General features: G+C 43.1%; 1 protein-coding gene across 2 annotated transcripts in view; it reads right to left on the reverse strand.

Annotated features, from left to right (window-relative positions):
- The window catches only part of UNC5B (unc-5 netrin receptor B), a 208,579-nt gene that overhangs the window by 48,640 nt on the left and 140,263 nt on the right, over window positions 1–19,676 (reverse strand). For both annotated transcript variants that reach the window (XM_061635254.1, XM_061635253.1), the window contains exons 4-5: window positions 10,659–10,802; window positions 5,368–5,471 (exon numbers count right to left, since the gene is read on the reverse strand). In XM_061635254.1, the coding sequence (XP_061491238.1) occupies window positions 5,368–5,471; window positions 10,659–10,802 (248 nt within the window). The remainder of the gene's footprint in view (window positions 1–5,367; window positions 5,472–10,658; window positions 10,803–19,676) is intronic.

Here is a 19,676-nt window from a genome sequence, read left to right on the forward strand (position 1 = left end):
GAGGCCCTAGTACCATAATGTACCTGGGCTTTGCTCATTGTTCGGGAGAGGACTTTCTTACGCATAACCTTTCTATTTTTAATTTTGTTCCCATCTGCCATACCAGCTGGATCTGAAATAGCCCAGTTCAACGACCTCAGTATTTGTTAGTAAAACAAGGCCAGGCACATCACAGATTAATTTCTTACATTTATATCCTGCCCTGGCTCTAAGTTGCTGAAACCAACAGTTTTGACCTGGTAACAACCTAGTGAAGTAAGTTCGGCTGGGAGAGTGTGATGCCCAAGGCTACTGCAAAAGGCCAGCTTTAGGCCTAGTCTACATATGTAGTAAAAGTGAAATGGGAATGAGGTGATAAGAGTCCTGAGGTGGTAGAATAGACTGTACCACTTCAGGCTTCAGTAAAAAAGACAAACCTTACACATAGAAAACCAGCTCAGAAGGGAATGGGCTGGACTTGATGTGCTAGCATTTTTATTTTATTTTATTTAAACTTGCCAAGCAGGGGTTTTTGTTGTTGTTGAAACTTAGGGGGCACACTCACAAACAGTATTCCCCATCTGCGGCCGGAAGTGGTAAAACCCATTCTGCCTCCCCATTTGCCTGCATGCATGGACCAGGCCTTTGTCTTCTGTCTTCCAGTGGCAGAATCCAGACGCTACTCCACAGAACACAATGGGTCAACGTGCACTCTGTTTGACCTGCCTCTCCAGCGGCACTTGATCGCAGCAGTGGCACCGTAAATGCACATGCATGCTACCTTGCCTGGATATTAGACTGAGCATACATAGTGTCATGAACCTGTATATGTTCATGAGTTATTAAAAATCTCATAAGTAATATCTTGGCTCAAGCAAGGGACTCTGGGAGATTTCACAGTAGAAAAGACAGGCCTCTGACAAAGTAAAAAATCTTGAGTTTCACTTTCTAGCTGAAGACGGTTAGGAGAAGCCTCAACAAGCTGCACCTGGTTATCTGTGCTGATTAACAAGTGCCTGGCACTCAAGGTCATCCCTGGCCTGTGAAGTTTGAACATACAGTTGGGAGGGGGCCTGGAAGGCGCGAAAAAGTGAGAAACATCCAGAAAGGGGTTACATCAGCCAATTCCTGATTGGTCAATTAATCTTGGACCGTTAGGATTCTTTTCCTTAAGTACAGGGATGAAAACCCCCAGCCTTTGTTCCCTGAAGTTGACCTAAAGGGTTCCTGGTTCCCCAAGTGTTGCCTATGGGAGGCAACTACGCAGGGTTCCATTCTTCTTGTTCTGATGCCAACCTCTCTTAGGAGAGTAGCCTTTGCAACCATCTACCTCATGTGTAAGTATTAGGCTAGAAGAGGTTGTTATTTTCTGTTGTGTCTTTGAATCCTCTTGTTTGTACCAAACCCCCTGTTGGGTGTATGGTCTTAAAGGATTACTTGCTGCTATATGTTTTATGTGCACTCCTATATTGGAATAAAGCAACTTCTATTTAACTTGGTGTGTTCATTGAGAGAAGGGGTGGTTCTGGATTCAGTGCCCTGACCATTCTCAGTCACGCAACTACCAAAGAGGAAAAGAAGTTGAAAGCTTAATTCTAATTTGAGGTATTAAACCAGAGGTTCCTGGCAAGGAGTGTAACTGTGGCTCTTGCCTTATAGGATCTTGGTTTTACCTATTTTCTGGGCTCAGAGGTCCCCTGGCTCTGAGTGGACCAGTAACAGGGGTGGTGGCAGCCTACCTTCTACCTTGCAGGGTTGGTGTTGGATTGCACAACCTTGGCAAGGGTGAATTGCTATTTTTCTTGTTTTCGGTTCCAGTCCCATTTCCCTAAGGGTGGGGTTTGGGTCTGACGCATGGTCCCTGTGCCTTGACGGTAGGGATTCATGACACATAGGACTCTTTACATCCCAGGCACCTAAAACAGTTGCATAGGCATATCATGCCATGTGGGTGGTCTTGTCATTATGCTGTGTCAAGTCACTGGAAAGCTTCCTGCGGTAGCAATGACAGCAGAAAATTATGCCTCGGAGAAGGTGCCATGCAGCCACACAACTGCCCCTGTATGCCTGAATATATGGAGCCAGCATTGAGATGACGTCACCTCCCACACCACCACCCACTATTTGCAATCATGCTGCACAACGCTTGCAGAAAGAGCAAATTTAGGGCAGCTGTTTGCCCCAGTTAGATGATGTTCCATACTGGCTGCCTGAAGCTGTAACCTCACTTTGCCTCATGATAAGGTTGTCCTCGATGCTCTAGAATCTTCCTAGAAGGAATATGGACTGGAGATTCCCAAATCCAAGCAAACAATCCAGCTGTTACCCCAGTTTGGCTATTTACACAGAGATTACTGGGTCAAAGGCTAAGGTAGGGGAAACGATGAACCCCAGAGCCCTATCATGTCAGGAACATTCTAGGAATGCTGATATGCTGAAGTTCTAATTGCTTTTTCCTCTTCCAGAGAAAACAATTCATTATATGTTTTCTTTGCTAAATCCTGTGAGGGGTTAATGGCTGATCAGCCCATGTGGGAGGGAAGGAAGGCTGGGCTGAACAGGTGTTGAGGTTAAGTACATTATTAGGTGTCAGAATAACAGATCCGCTGCCTAAAATAAACACTTCTGCTGAATAATGAAAACAGACGGCCTCAGTGCAAGGCTATCCATCACGGCCCCAATCCATTTTTGAGAGGCAACTCATTTACCTCACGTGCACTTTTTTTCTGGCTATAAACTGCCAATCTCTAAGGTGCCAACACTGGCAGCTGGAACTTTACAGCAGTTGCTTAGAACAATAAAGCATATGTGTGTGTGTGTGTGTTTCAGAGGTGTAGATAGTGTGGAGAGGGTGGCTGGGCAGATATTTAGAGAGAAGTAACAGCTCCCCGTGACTTATTAATGGACCAGAATGGGGAAAATGTCAGCCTTGCCAACAATTATTCACATTCACAATGTGCCTTTAGGGAAGGAACAGATGTGTCCAGCTGTGGGAGGAAGACAGGAAGTTTCTGGTTACCAACGGCCAGCAAATTTGGGGGAAAGCAGATTATCTCAGCAAGTAAAATCCATAAAACAAATCTGCATGGGTGATTAAGAAAAGACACCCTAAAAATAAAAAGGCAGGAGACAAAACATTCCAGGAGATTTTTAAACATTTATTCCAGCATGTCTCATGGAAAGGGAAAGGAGGACATTTAATGGGAGGGCAACAATCAATGGCAAAAAAAACAGGAGGGCAAGCGGAGGCCACGCAACAGCCCTAGCTCATGAATCTCAAAAATATTCTGCCAGAACAAACTCAGCAGGATTAGATAAATATCAGGGAAGGTTCTCAGGTCTCCAGATGAAAGGCGTTCATATATGTGGAGAGCTTCTGAGAGCTGGTCTGAAGCCTTGACGTTTTATTTAGCCACCACCTCTCCCAAGCAGACCATGAATCTCCTGAGCCCAAGTAGCCTTGTCTTGTTGTGCCCATATTTACTGGTCAGCTACTATGCAATTGCCTGTCAGCCCCAGCCAGCATGGAGAATGGTCAAGGATGCTGGGAGATGTTGTCCAACATCTGGAAGGCCAGAGGTCCCCCAAATCCTAGACTACTCTTTTCACCACATCTCTTGCTCCCAGCTCAGTCCTATTTCTTTGGAATGGCTCATTGGATGTTACCTTTTTCTCTGTTTATGGGAATAATTACTCAGTTCTTTAGCTTGCACCGACATTTATTTATTGCATTTTTCTGCCCTTCTTCCAATGAACTCACAGCTTACATATTTCTCTCCAATATTTTATCCTCACAACAACCCTTTGAAGTAGGTTAGCAGAGAGAGAGAGAGAATGAAAATGAGAGATTTGCCCAGGGTCACACAGTGAGATTTGTTGCTGGGTAGGGATTAGGACAGGGGTTCTGTCAGTCCTAGTCTAGTCTGACAGTTTGCAGACCTGTATGTCTGTTGGGGGCTTGAACTGTAATTGCGTCAGCCTGCTTTTTTGCTCTGCTCAAAGAGGCTTGCAGTACATCTGTTCTCTGCTTGTTGAGCACTGTAGTCTGGTTGTGTATGTTGATCAAGTGGAGGGGTTGACCTGCTGGATGGATGGTTCTACCTTGCTGCTGGAGATTGGGAACAAGAAAATCTTTGGGTGCTTTCCAACTCAACTTCCATGCCCTAGCCTGAAAGTGGTATTGTAAAATAAAAGGAGGCTAAGAAGAGTTGCCTTCTGTGGCTTTTTGCATGAGTAGACTTCTCCTACTGGGTATTAGCAGCATCAAACACTAATCCAAGTACTTCTTGGCAGTGCTGGCTGTTTGCCCAGGCCACAGCCAGCACCACCACTTTCAAGGGGATATACAGTGCCAGGCCGAACCGACCTCTTCAGAAAGAAGATTCATCTGACTGCCCTGTTGCAATCCTCACTGAAGGCCACAGCTTTCTATTGCTGCAATTCCTGATCAAAAGTGACGGTGAACAACAGAAAGGGACAGACCACAGCGTTTTGTTTTTTAACAAAGTGGAACAAAACTCCCTCTGCCAGCCTCCTTCTCTTTAGGAGAGACAAGTATTCCAAAAAAGCCTGTGGGTGGTGTGACTTGAAAACTATGGGGGGGGGGATGCGAAGAGAATCACAGCTGCCTGACCTTCTTGTGGAATGGATAAAACTATCCAAAAGAACAGGGTAGAAGAAATAGGGCCAAAGGGGACACTGAAATCGGGGAAACAAATAAATCCTTGCTGGATGGCAGGAGTGCATGGTGGGAGGGGTAACATTTATTTCTGCAGCTCAAAAGACTGACTAACTCATGGAAGTGTAATGTTTCCACAGCCAGGCCAGTTGAACTCAAGGGTAGGCTTCTTCTGGGGCCTGCCTGGGCCTAACTACCAACAATAAAAAACAACAGAAAGGACAGCGAAACTCCCCTATGGGGCCATGTCAAAATTATTGAACTGTGTAATTCAGGAACATCCCCAAATGCCAACAAGAAACATATATCACAATATAATAGGAAGAGAGATGTATAGTAAAAGAAACTGGACATAACCTATAGTGCAATCCTACACCTGCTTAGTAGGGAGTAAGCCCTCCCCAATTGAGCTTACTTTTGAGTAAACAACGCCTAGGATTGCAGTGTTAGTCTATTTTCTACTAAGTGGGTACCTACATGAGACAAACGGAAGGGGAATGGTTCAAATTTATGGGCAGAGGAAGAAATAAAACAAGTATAAAATGTTCTCTCTCACAGGCCAGCACATCACTCGGCACATAGAAAATTATTGCATGTGCACTTGAATAACAATGGTCCCAATCATCCCCCAAACAAGCATGGAAGTAATGGCCATTTCAGTTCCAGAAGTCCCTCTCAGCTGGCTGCTATTAATGGCCTGTCTTGCTTACCTCGGCTGTTGGCACTCCTTCAGGGGGGCGGCACTGCAGAAGCACTTCATGATCCAGTGGAACCTCCTTCCCTAGGGGCTCCTGGTCAAAATTCTTCCTCAAATCTAAGAAAGGGCAACAAACAAGCACCAGGCATTAGCCATGGAGTCACTTGAAGAGCTCAGATTGTCTTACCATTCTAGTCAAGGGACAGGAACACGTCAGGAGTTCAGCGTGACCTAACAAAGCTAAACAACCAGCCCAGATTGTCTAGGTAATTGCCTCATAATCCATACAGGGGTTGCCATAATGGGTCAAACCAACAGATATTCTTACATTATTCTGTCTAGGACAAATCCTCAGCGCTAAAGTCCTCAAGTGAAAGTCACAAGGAAATTAAGGAATGATCTCATGTGCCTCTCTACCCACTTCTCACCCACACTGCATCTCTGCTATGGTCACGTCAGGCGCCTGCTTTTGCCTCTGTTTAAAGCAACATGCTCTTCACCAGGAGTGGCCTACCTGCAGCGTGCAGTTTGCATGCTGAATTTCATGAGGTGGAGAGGGGAGGAGAGCTCAGCAGGAGAAAAGGAGGGGGAAATGGGAAGAAGGAAAAATGTTATCTGTAAGCTGTACTGTTAGACTTCTGGCAACAGCAATCTGACCCTCCCTTGGCAGCCCACTGTGTGGAAAACAAATGCCCCTGTGTGTGTGTGAGAGAGAGTGAGAGGGGTGGTGGTGCTGGTGGTGGTGGCCTTGCCTACTTTTGGCCTTTGCCCTATCCACCACTGGTTTCAGCCCCACCCACTGCCAGCATGTGGTCTCCAAGAGGGGGGGAAAAAAAGCTTCCCTTCTGCTCTATACTCTGATCGGGGCCATACGTATGTTGCAATTCTGTGGGAGTGCAGACAAAGTTCAGAATGTGATATCCGGTGCAAAATTCAGCTTCAAGCCTTTGTTGTTTTGGAAGTTTGTGATCAATATTTTGCCTGCTAGAATCTCAACAGCTAGAACAGTGGCTGACTAACATTTCCAGGGGTTGGGCTTCAGTGCCTTGAATGGCTGCTTGTCTTTCCCCATGATTAACAAAACTAAATGATTTCAAACAGTAGAAATAGCACTTTGGACAGCTCCTTGAAAGTTCGGACTAAAACCCATAGCAAATTCCACTGCCCCACTGACATGGAGCCACCAGGGGCCACTGCTCATTTGGTGTATCAGTAAAGGTTTTCAAAAGTACTCAAATGATTCCATTTAGGTAATTAAAGGAAGGATGGATAGACAGACAGAGTTTGACACATTCCTTGTATTTCATTTTGAAAAAAATCCCACTCAAAAACTTTGACTTGGGCATAAGCTTTTTCTCCTTCAGTGAAACTTACTTCCTAGGATGTATGGGCTTGCAGGTGAAAGGAAGTTACTACTCTGTGTAGATGTACAGACTGTACTTGCTGAACATTCAGAAATCCAACAGGTGACACCGTTGAGAGACAGCAGGGTCTCAGAACCCTGAACAGTTCCTCTTCATGGTTTGTAGGACCTGATTTTCTTTCTGGCCCTGCCATTAGGCAGTGAGGCAGCTGCCTCAGGTAGCAGATGATGGGGGGTGGTCAGCAGTGACAAAGTCTGCTCAATGGAGCTATGTCTGTTACATGGCATGTCCTCCAAACCCTAAGTTAGCCTGCTGGAGAATGCTGCTCACATGACCCCAGTGATGAAGTAAGAGTCAGTTGCAAGTCCAGTTGACTTTAGTACACAGTGTGAAGAGGGGGCACCATCTTGTCCTCTCTCCAGGTGGCAACAGTTTTTGGACTGGCTCTGCCTCTACTATCTCTGCTCCCAAGCAAAAGCCTCCAGTCCCTACTATCACTTCCCCATATATCAGAATCTTTGCTAAATGTTCTGGATTCTATACATTAGCATTGGAGAACTATCCTATCACCTATAGCCCCACAAAAGAGGATATATTAGCAATATTCAGTGGTTTTACTTGAATACCGCTAATAAAGGACTTGTGTGCTTACAAAACTGTCACATGAGTAAACAAATCCCTGAATGAACCAGTAGGTGGCAGTATAAGCCACCTAATTGCTCTCAATTTTGACAAACGGTTCCAATGAAAATAAACGTCCAAACTAATTATTTTTGAGGATGATTATGATGATGACAATGATAATTTGCTATCTTGTTTTATGAGAAAGACTGGATCGTTGTAGATCTTGTCCCTGCATGATCTGCTGAAACTAGAGTGCTCACTCACTAACTTCCTCAAACGAACCACTGCTTCTAATGCTGCATGTTGCAAGTTTATAGTGTTCAGTTGCACAAATTTGGTTGTATTTCTAATCCTTGATAATAGTCATATTTTTTGGGGGGGGAAAGGGGGCCTTGAAGAAAGAAATCCATATATTTTGAACTAGGTCAGCACATCCAAGCAAGTCTCTGGAAAGGGTACCTGCAGTGATCTCTTCCTGGAGTCATGTGACCAGCACACTAACATGGCAGGTTGATCATCTGCTCTTTCATTTTGGGATAAGTTCCTTTTACTTATGTGTCACAGAAATCTGCTTAATGAATAGAAAATTAATCAACTACTGGAAATTTGAATGTGTTGAAAGCTACGTGCAGTCCCTTAAAGTGCCATCTTTTATTTTATTTCAGTCTGGATATGCAATGATCTGTCAAGAGCATCAGTATCTCTGGTAAGCTCACTGATGATACAGACTGAATTACTAGTGCTTGCTTTAAAAAGCAACTGCAGCAAATACACCTTAACACACGAAACATACACATACAGCCAGAGCTTGGAAAAGTTACTTTTTTGAACTACAACTCCCATCAGCCCCAGCCAGCATTGTCACTGGATTGGGCTGATGGGAGTTGTAGTTCAAAAAAGTAACTTTTCCAAGCTCTGCTTACAGCTTTTTCACTGTCATCAACTCAAGAGCAACCATCTGAATCTTGTTTTCCACTGAAATATGTCCTATCCATACTCAAAATATTAAATGGTTCCACTGCTGCCTGCAGCCCCTGTACACAACAAAGCTGAATATAGGAATGTACCTCTATCTGTGAGAACCCTGCTGTGAAAAGTGACTCCTTCCACCAGAGCTGTTTGAGAAAAGAAAGCTACAAGGAACTTGATTATTTGCTTCTGTAGTTTCAAACGAAACCATCTAAAAAGGTAACAGAACAATGTGTTTGTACATCTCCTGACAAATAGGCAGTGAATCAAGAGTTCCATTTCTGGCTAGCAACTCAGCTACACTACTGGGGATGAATTTAATTACAACAAGAGTTTACAATAATCATATAGATGAGTTAGAAGAACTTAGAAATGGGCATTCCTACACACACACACAATACTAAACCTTCTACAAGTGTTCTGAGGAATCTGGAGTTTCCCAAAAAGCTTATCAGGGGTTTCTCAGTGGGAAAACCAGTAGTGGGTGGGAATGTGCATTCCTACAAGATCTGTTGCCCATCACTCTTAGTCTTCCTCTGCAACGTAGATCTGTAGCAGAGGGCAGGCCAAGTGAGTTTTAGGGAGCATTTCCAGTTCATGCAGGGTGACGGTGAGATTCAACAGGCCTGGCCATGCCCCGTGTGAACCAAGTGTGTATCGTAGAATGTGACCCAAGCTTCTGGGGTTTCACTAGCAGACAAGAAGAAATGGGAAATATCTCCTAAAAGTAGAGCATTTGAAAACCGCTCTGCTAGAAACTCAAGATTGCCCCAGTGAATAAAATTGGCAGTTGGTTCACAAATGATAAAAAGAGATACTTCACCATATAGCATGAAATTCGTATGGAAATCACTGCCACAAGATGTGGTGAAAAATGGAAATGGATTGCCTTCAAGTTAATTCTGACTTTTGGCGACCCTATGAATAGGGTTTTCATGGTAAGCGGTATTCAGAGGTGGTTTACCATTTCCTTCCTCTGAGGCTGAGAGGCAGTGACTGGCCCAAGGTCACCCAGTGAGCTTCATGGCTGTGTGGGGATTTGAACCCTGGTCTCCCAGGTTGTAGTCCAACACTCTAACCACTATGCCACATTGGCTCTCTCAAGATGTGGTAATGGCCACTAATTTAGGCAACTTAAAAAAAAGTATTAAGGTGCAGTCCTATACAAACTTACCTGGCAATAGTACTAATCAACCTCAATGGGACTGATTCCTGATGGACAGGACTGCACTCTTACACAGACACAGAGAAGACCACACCCAGTGAGCTGCATGTGGCTTTGCTCCTGAGTCTCTACTCTAGCCACCATGCCACATTGGTTCTTCCTACTGCATCATGTGACAGAGATCCTAAACCAGGGATGGGGAACTAGATGTTGCAGGAGTACCACTCCCATAATCCCTGACCTTTGGCCATATTAGCTGGGTCTATAGGTGATAGGAGTCTATCAACATCTGGAGAGCCACAGGTTCCCCAGCTCTAAACCTTCCCAGTAATCTGTATAGATGTCTCTGGAAACTTACCAGAATCCAACCTAAAATTCAAACTACCTTCCCTGAAATTCCAACTGCTTGCCTCCATCCTCAATTATAAAACACGCAGTAAGGCCTGATCTTTACCATTCTGAACCCACACTCACGGAATCTCCTTTTCCTCTATGAGAATGGGGTAATAATATGTGAATGTGTTGGAAAAGGCGATTTAAATCCTTAAGTCAAGAAACTAAATTTAATAAACTATGGGTAGATGAAGTATCGTTTGTTTTGTTTGCTCCTTTTCCCAAAAACTCACCAAGGAAAATGTAGTATCAAATTCTTCCTTCCAGTAAGGGGTATCTCATCTCTCTTTCTCACACCCTTTCACATAGGCACCCCAATGGGCCAAAAGTGTATATAATGGCACTCATTTGAGCAAACATGAACTGCTCACAATGTGGCTATTCAGAATATTTCATCCATCTCCGTTCCCCAGTTGGGTACATATGACTAGCAGGGTGGTAAGCGGTGGTAACGCAGCCAAAGCTCTGCTCACGGCCGGAGTTCGATTCCAACGAAAGGAAGAAGTTGAATCTCTGGTAAAAGGGGCCGAGGTCCACTCAGCCTTCCATCTGTGGTCGGTAAAATGAGTACCCGGCATATGCTGGGGGGTAAAGAAAGGCCGGGGATGGAACTGGCAATCCCACCCCATATATATGGTCTACCTAGTAAATGTCGCAAGACGTCACCCTAAGAGTCGGAAACGACTCGCACTACAAGTGCGGGGACACCTTTACCTTTAAGTAGTAGGGAGAAATGCATGGTATAAAAAAAGACCTCTGTGTAGAAGGGCAAACACACTCAAGACCTACATGCTATCCGGACATAAGCTCTTCGACTTTTGGTGGTCCCAGCAGAGCTCCATGCCACACACTGACACCAGTAGTCTTCTAAGCCAAAGAGTTCCTCCACCTGTTGTCGAGATACTTCAATCTGGACTTCTCTTACAAGGAGCCCTGGAACCAAAGAAAAAAGGAGAAGGATTAATTATGGGAGCTGGGCAGGTGTGTGTGTGTGAAGCTGGGAAAGCTGTGCACATATTAAAAACTGTCTGTGTGGAAGTAGGAAATGGGTGCACATAGCATAAGCAAGGGTAGAAGGGACCCTACATACTGGAAAGGAAGCATAATTGAACATAACATCCATGGATTCCCTGTGTGGGTTCTATTACTATCTATGGAAAGACTTTCAAATAGTTTCAAATAATCACAGAATTGTGTGGGACCTTCAAGGTCATCTAGTCAAACCCCTGTATTCAGTGCAGGATCTGCCCTTTAGTTCTAGTTCTGCCCACCTGGAGCAAAAGAGAATAAAAGTGCTTCATTTTCTACATGACAGCCCTTCAGATATTTGCCAGCATGGTCTCCCTTTTTCTTAAATGAACTTCAGTTAAGCAAAGGTTGAGCTCAGCCAGGTGAGTTCTGTCTCCCAGAGCTCTTGCTTGAAATGAGGCTCTTTGCTGTACCAAAATGGAACAGAGGAGCACATGCCAATGCTACGCAGAAACATTTTTCATGGGACTGAAGGCAAAACAAATCTCACATATTCACACCAGTGGTTCATTTTGGAAGATGTTCCCCAAATACAGCAAAACACATCCACACGTTACGCTGTACTCATGTGCAGGAAACTGTACACACATACAGCTGTATTGTGTAAATTACTATACAGGTGTTGATTTTCAAAGTCAACACTGGGGCTGGACCCCTAAAAAACTTTGACTATAAAATCATGGGCACTGCTGTACTTGTACTGGATGTACTTGGGTTTGATCTTCTGCAGTGTTCTATGGTGAAAAGGGGGGAGAAGGGAGCGCCTTTCTAAAAAAAGTCACACAACTTTTTGTTTGGCATCTTTCAAAAACAGCTGTGTGACCTTTCCTATACTGTACTTTTATATCTCTTAAAAACCAGTGTCATTTAAATGAAATCCAGGAGGCAGCCCCATCCCCTATTATGGGCGAAGTAGCAGATTTTGTAGGATTGCCCCATGTGGTAGTTCCTTGAAGGGGGGGGGAGTTGGAAGCAGCAGTAAGAAGCTGTGCGTGCCATGTGGCCTGCTCTGTGCCCCCTAAGCTAGCCTGCCCTCAGGTACTGTCCTGTTGCCAATGCTGAAGTAAAACGCAACTGCCAGTCCAACAGACTTTTGTACATGGAATGGGAGTTAGGGTGCCATTTTGTCCTTTGCCTCAGGCAGTAAAATGTCTTGGATGGGTCCTGCCTCTTCTACACAATGATGACAGATTCAGGAGCCCTTTCCCACCTTTTAATCTTTTACCGTCATCCCAATCCCACACAGAGTGCCCCTTAAAATTCTGTTCAGAGTATCTGCTTTGTATGCAGATGGGCCCAGGTTCGGTCCTCAGCATCTGCAGGTAGGGCTGGGAGAGGCTCCTGCCTGAAACCCTGGAGACCCACCTCCAGTCACTGTAGGCAATGGTGAACTAGATTGACCAATGGTCTAACTTCAGTATAAGGCAGATGTTGATGTTCCGACTAACTTTCTTGAATTGGTCAGGGAGTGTCCATTACTGGTCAGGGAGTGTCATTACCCCATTAACTGTCTATAGTTTTCTCCTGGAACAGTTCTTGGTCCACATATGAAGGCCACACTAGACTACATAGTGCTATTTTGTGATGGGGGAAAAATCTTGAAGGTACATTAGGGCCCCGCTTTACAGCGCTTCGTTTTACAGCGTTCCGCTAATACAGCGGTTGTGAATTGTAGAAAGGCCCCGCTTTACAGCACTTGTTCTGCTTTTACGGTGGTTTTTTGCCGCCGGGCGCCATTTTGGTCAATGTAAGTCAATGGGATCTGCTTTACAGCGGTTTTCGCTTTACAGCGGGGGTCCGGAACGTAACCCGCTATATCAGCGGGGCCCTACTGTACTTCCATGATATAGGAAAAAATCTTGAAGGTACTTCCATGACAACTCTGGGGGTAAAGTGGGGTGATAATAGTTGGCAACTTTGCCGTGTGTGTGTGTGTGTGTGTGTGTGTGTGTGTGTGTGTGTGTGTGAGTGAGAGAGAGAGAGAGAGAGACAGACAGAGAGACACAGAGAGAAGGCTGTTGCAGAAAGAAAGCAGCAAATGGAAGAAAGTAAGCATTTTAGACCATTAAGAACTGAATACAAACAGGCCGGACAAATAAATATTTTTAAAAAGGAAAGCCACCAAGTTGTAAGAGAGGTTGTTTCTGGTCAAATGAACTTTCCATTGCTGGCAGAACACTAGAGCCACCCAAGGGTGATAACTCTGATAGAGCCATTATCAAGATTCAGCTGTTTTACAAAAGAGCCGCTATTAGTACAGGCTAAGATATACCCCATTACTCCCTCTGTTTTAGAGCAACCTTAATCGCTTCACCATCACATTAAAAATCACAGCCTCAATTCAGCAAGGCACATAAGCATGTGCTTTAATCTTATTGCTGTAATATAGTAAAACCTCACTGCCAATTGTCTACAAATGAAGAGCAGAGTGGATTCAGCGACAGTTAAAGCAACTGTTTCTCTTGCCTTTCCCGTTATGCCAATTGCATTTCATTTGCTTATAAAAATCCCCCACCAAAAATCCAGTAACTAATGATGGTACTAAAGATATGCAATGGGACTGAAGATGTTTATGCCCTCAATAAAGATGGCTGCTACTTTAATGATCACGGTAGGTAGAGATGGATAAGGGATTTGAGCCTGGTAATGGCTGACATTTCCAACTGTTTCCATGGCCCTGGGAAGCTGCCATCTTATTAATAAGAATAGGTCTCAGAAGCCTCTTCCTTTATACTTTAAGGCATCTGCTTAAATTCTAAACTATCAGGACTGGCCCATTCTATAAGTAAATGGTAAATTTGCTCCATGACCTTCAAATTGCTGCTGCTTTTCAAGCCTGAAGCTAATTACCTGTTGTGTCCATAAGCAGAAGGCTGATTGTACTTTAGTTGCACATTCACAGAGGACACATATACAACACACTATGAATTTATTTATATTATTTTGCCCTGGTTTTCTCACCAAAGAATCTTGGAAATTGTTGCATGTGCATGCATGCTGTGAACAGTCTGTTACTCCCTGAACCCTCCTCACCAAACTACAATTCTCAAAATGTCCTGGAATGAGGAAATGCCTGTTATAGTCTGGGGATAGGGGTGCTAGGAATCATCTCTTGGCAATACCGGGACCCTTCTCAATGAACCACAAATCCCAGAATTCCCTGGACAGTGGGGATGGTTATTAAACCAGTTTCAATCTGTAGGATATATTCATAGTTTTCTGTCATTTTCTTCTCAGACTCAGCAGCTAGTCCAGATCCCAAGTGCTGGGCAGACGTAGTAGGACTTGGGAGGCCCAGGTTCCAATCCCTACTGAATCATGAAGCTCATTGGGTGACATTGGACTAGTCACCATCTCTCAGCCTAATCTACCTCACAGGGTTGTTGTGGGGATAAAATGGGAGAGGAAGAACCATTTACGTCATCTGTAGTTCATTGGAGGAAAGGCAGGACATAAATATAATGAACTGATAGATGGAAAACAGATCACTGGGGCAGGGAGAGAGGCAGGCAAGCATGTGATATGAAGTGGATCCTCATGGGAAGAAAATAATAGTTGGACAAGATGAGCATGTGAGAAATACAGACAAGCACTGGTCTAGTTCATCCATTGCCAGTCCTGTAACTTGGATGGGGGAATGTATCAATTTCTGTTTTTTTTCTTTCTTTCTTTACTTTTAAGTTCAGTTCTCCACATTTCCACACCAGTTTGTGATTTTTTAAACAAACGTTCTCATGAAAATTCATTAGCATTTTAATGCAAATTCTCTGAATATACACACTTGTATGCAATTTTGCCTAAAATACACATTTTTGCAATGTTTCCTTATATAATGCATTTTTGTATGCTGCTTGCACTCATATATGCTTTTTTATACATACTTTACCCTAGTATGTGCATGCATGTATATGTTACTTGGCTAGAGAAATCACATTGCAAAATTCAGAGAAGTGTGAATTTCAAAGAATGGCTGTGTTTTGACGTGCATATTTTTCAGAAACTGAATTGAATTTCTTGTCCCCATCTGCAACCTCAGGACAATGTTTACTTCTTTTTGGACAATGAAGCACTTTTTGAACTTTGAATATAAATGAGGAACAACATTGGTGTGTGTATGGATTCTATGACAAATCCTCTGAATAGGATGGAATGTCAGCCCATTAAAATATAAAAAACATACAGTTATCCAATTACCAGCCGGAGTTACACTCTACCAGACATAGCTATAGGTGCTGGTACCACCTTCTGACTGTTATCACTTCATTCTGACCAACATGAGGCACTTTCTGTTGCCCCACCTCCAGCTATAAACAGTTGATTCCTCCACTTTATTCTTTTGCTGTACTGTGCCTGTGAATCACATCCTAACATGTCTGGCTCCTTTCGCTGGTGCAATGCTAACACAGCCGGGACTGCAGGAATGTGTGGCAAGTGGTCTCTTGGGACATTAAAGCCTCCTGCCCGCCTGTTGCAAATCCATTTGCTATTCATGTTGGCAACTTCAATCCTAATTAAATAATTTAGCCCTCAAAGGCATTTAATATGGACTTTTGCATGAGTTCAGCAGTGCAGCACGGACGTGTTTAATGGAAGCTTTAATTATAGTTATATATTCGTTTAACATTTGTTTTAAAAAGAGATTGAATATAGCAAATGAGACAGAGAAAGAAAGAAAATGAATCTTGAGTGTCTGTTAATAACATATCTTACAGCCGCTACTCACTGATGGGAAAAAAAATGATGGGGCCCAATTCACACCATGACTCTTCCTTCAAAAAAATTGCAACACAATATAGACATCCTCCTGCAGGATCTCTATCAGCGTAACTAAGAAGACTGGAGACTGGACAAGACACTGCCTGGATCACACAGAACACTAAGGTTTGCTCTTGGCTTACTGCTTGTGGTTAGTTTGGAGCAAGACAAACGACAAGCCTGGATTCACACATAATATGAAGCCAAACCATGGCTTTGTTCAGGGTAGTGTGGCAGCAACAGGTCTGGAGGAGGAGGGAGGAGGGAAGTGACTCACTCTGTGTACCCACATGTTTGCTTGTTCATGTAAAGTATCTCTCCAGAATTTGATTCGGGACTTTTTTCTAGTCCTACTTGGGAGATTCCAGAGACTGAACCTGGAACTGCGCATGCAAAACATGTGATCCACCACTGAACGGTCCCACACAAGGGGTTGGAGAGCAGAAGTGAGGAATAACAAGGCACCACAAAGGTGAAGGAAGCAAGTCATGACATTAAACTACCAAGATGGCCACACCTGTTTAATCAAGCCTGTCCCCATGCCCAGTCCTGGTAAGGATGCAGTTATCATGTGCAAGATGCATCAGACATTACCAACTAACTACCTGCACAGTCTCTTTCACAAGTCAACTGTTGGTACTTGTTTGCAATTTCCAAAAGGGATCTTATTTAGAAAAATAGGGCAGACTATATTTGCATCTTCAGCAGAGTGTCTTTGCTACCCAAGGTCCTTTGCTGATATTAAAAACACTAACTGAATGTGGAACTGACCAGGCAGGTGAAGCTTCTCTTTGGTATGTCAAAAGCTGCTCTGCATTTCTAAGGATGCAGGGATTACTCACAGAAGTGATTCTGTGGCCAGAAAACATAATTTGTGAAATCAGCCCTCAAACATGATTTCATGGAATCTGATTTACGTTGATGAAGGCAATGCTCACACAGTAAGTTTAAAACAAACAAAAAAACATATATAGGCTCTTTCTTTTTAATGCATGTAAATTCATTGCTTGTCCATAATGAACTGATCAGGCATAGGTGGTCAATGTGTAATCAGTATCCACACTGAGTACCTCAGAAGATTTACCATGTGCTGAAGCAATTAGCATACTAAGGAGCTTTTCTTACATTCTAAAAGAGCAGCAAATGCCCTCAGGTAGAAAACATACAATGAGCGACCTTATAATGAGTTCTTCGAGTGAAACTGACAAGAGTGGTTTTAATGGGCATAAGTTTTAATGCACTGTACTAAACTCCATCCCACATCATATCACCCATTTGGTTTCCTCTGTGGTTTGGAAGATTTCCTCACATGAAAAAACAACCAAAATACCAAAATCTAATCTGGACCATTTCATTTTCAGATATGGCCTTTCCACTATTGATTCCTTTTAAAAAAGATATCTCCAAGATTCTTCAGCAACCCAGGAAAATCCAGGGAAGTGGTTTAAGCAGAATATGGCTTAAGCTGGTCCAAATAGCCCCCCTTTGACCCCCACAAGAGTGTGTGTGTGTAGGAATATTCAGTGACTTTGGGGGGGGGAGGCAGGTGAATGTTAAGAATTTTCAGTCTTACCTTTAAACATGAGGTGACTGAGGGATTTTCATTCGAAGTGGTAGTAAGAATTTTTTGTTATAAGAAAAAAAGGAGAAAGGGAGAAATCCTTGGCCACCTTGTATTTAAAGATAAGTCCATGATTTTTCAAACATTTGCCCCACTCCTTGAAATCAGAGAAAAACAGAGCACTTCAGTTCAGGATTATTTTATTGTAGCAACTCTGGTATCAAACAAGTACTTAAACTGGGCCCTACCAGAATCTTTCATGGCTACCTGACAAGGACTAGCTTGCATAGAGAGAGACCTGAGTCCTTAAATAAAACCTGGATTGGAACTACTCCAGATTCTAGTTGCTGCCTTGGGCTCTTACTGGGAGGAAGGGTGGGATATAAATCAAACAATAAATAAATAAATAATAATAGTTTGCTAGAATTGCTTAAAAAAAGAGATAAGAGTGAACTTCTAAACAATACAGCAGTGGTTCCCAAACATTTTCCCCTATGGACCACTTGAAAATTGCTGAGGTTCGTGGCGGACCACTTAATGATTTTTCCACCTTATATAACAATTGAATTGAATTGAATTGAATTCCATAGAATTCAAATTGTAATACAATAAAACAAGAAGCCATAAAATACAATTAAAAATAAATACGAATATTTAATGCAATGGATGTGCTGTCTCTCGTCTTTAACCACAAATCCACAGACATGCCATGGACCACCTGAATGATGCTCATGGACCACTGGTGCTCCACAGACCACAGCGTGGGTGCCCTTGCAATGTAGAATCGATTATTGCATTTCAAAAAGTAGAAGAACATACGACCAGCTCTCCTGGATCAGATCAAAGGCCCACTTAGTCCAGCATCCTGTTTCCAGCAGTGTGAAAATCAGATGCCTCTGGGAACCCATAAGCCAATTATAAGAGCAAACAATCTGCGCTGGTTTTGGAGTAAGTTTGTGCCATACAGATCTAGCCCCTTTCCAGTGCTGTGGCAAACACTCCATGATTTGAATCATGAAACCTGGGACACAGCCTGGTGAGCTACTGTGGTCTATGACATATGTACTTTAAGCAAGCCTAAGGTGCCATTTCTCAAGGCACTGATCAGGTGTGGACACAATATTATCATGAGTTATCTGAGGATCTGTCTGTTACAAAGCCAAAGAGACTTGATTCTATGAAGCTCAATAGCGATAGGGCTTCTAAAGTCCTCAGGCAACAGTCTATAAATTGTTCACTTTGGTGGACTAGCCCCATTCAAGTCCACAACAGAAGGCTGCTGGAGGATAGCCTTAAAATCCTCAAAAATCCCCAAGAGCATCTCAACATAAAACTGAACATTCAGACTGGATTCTTGGAGGCTCCCTACTGATAACCTTTTGCTGCGGTAAAAAATGACTATGCTTCCCTACTGCTTGTTTTCTTCTTCTTAGCAAGTTCTGATACATGACAGAATTTTACCTCCGTCGCTCTTAGATAATAAGTTTTTCTGAAGAGCCTCTTGTAAAATACTTTACTGGAAAATCTAACGAAAGTATACCTAATCAGTTCTATTAAATATTGGCATGAATTTGCAAGTTAGAGAGGAACTGTGTTTCTTCCACAGCAGGCATGTTGATACAACTCATCCTAAAAGGATGCTGAAATTAATTACACCATGATATTAAAGGCTTATCTAGACAATCGTGTGTAGTACCTTGTTACTGCTCTGGTTTGCAAACATTCTACCTCCAGGAAATCCTTTCCACATATCTCAGTTTCCAATGAAACCTTGCAAATTGCAAAGCATTCTCTTTTAGAGAGTGTGCTGGCCAGGCCAATTAATGAGTCGAGAGTGTCCCCTAGAACAGTAGCTGTCAACCTTTCAAGAGTCAGGACCCCCCTTTAACCCAAAAAAGGCATTTGGGGACCTATTTCTTATTTTTTTTACTATATATTTGTATGGCAGTAGTGCTATTCTTGCGACCGGCTTTATATTAGGCTGTGACCAAGTGGGTCCTGACCCACCAGTTGATGACAAATGTAGGAGATAATTTTGGGTACAACATCCCCAACATTATCCTGTGGCAGCAGTGAGCAATACTGGGGGGATCAGCTGATTGTCAGAAAAATCAGTTTTCTATACTTCCTGAGCCAGCTGAAAAGTTATGACTCAAGGTTATAATAATTTTTATGTTTGTCGCAGCTAGCGGAGTGATCTCTCAGAATTGGAAGGAAGCACATAATTTGAGCATAGAAGCATAGCATAAAGAACTTTTATTTATTTCAGTCTCAGAAAAATTAACACATCACCTGAATATGCAAAGGCGCAAAGCTGACCCCAATGACCTTGCTGCTATATGGTGGCCATTTATTTCTTACAGTGTATGTTAGATGAACCGTATAATGCTCTTATACCTACACATTATGAATTGGTTTGGAATTGTCCATAATTTATTTGGCTATAGATATTTTCTTTGTCA

Source organism: Rhineura floridana, chromosome 7 (genome assembly GCF_030035675.1).
Source record: "Rhineura floridana isolate rRhiFlo1 chromosome 7, rRhiFlo1.hap2, whole genome shotgun sequence".
NCBI classification, from domain to species: Eukaryota; Metazoa; Chordata; class Lepidosauria; order Squamata; family Rhineuridae; genus Rhineura; species Rhineura floridana.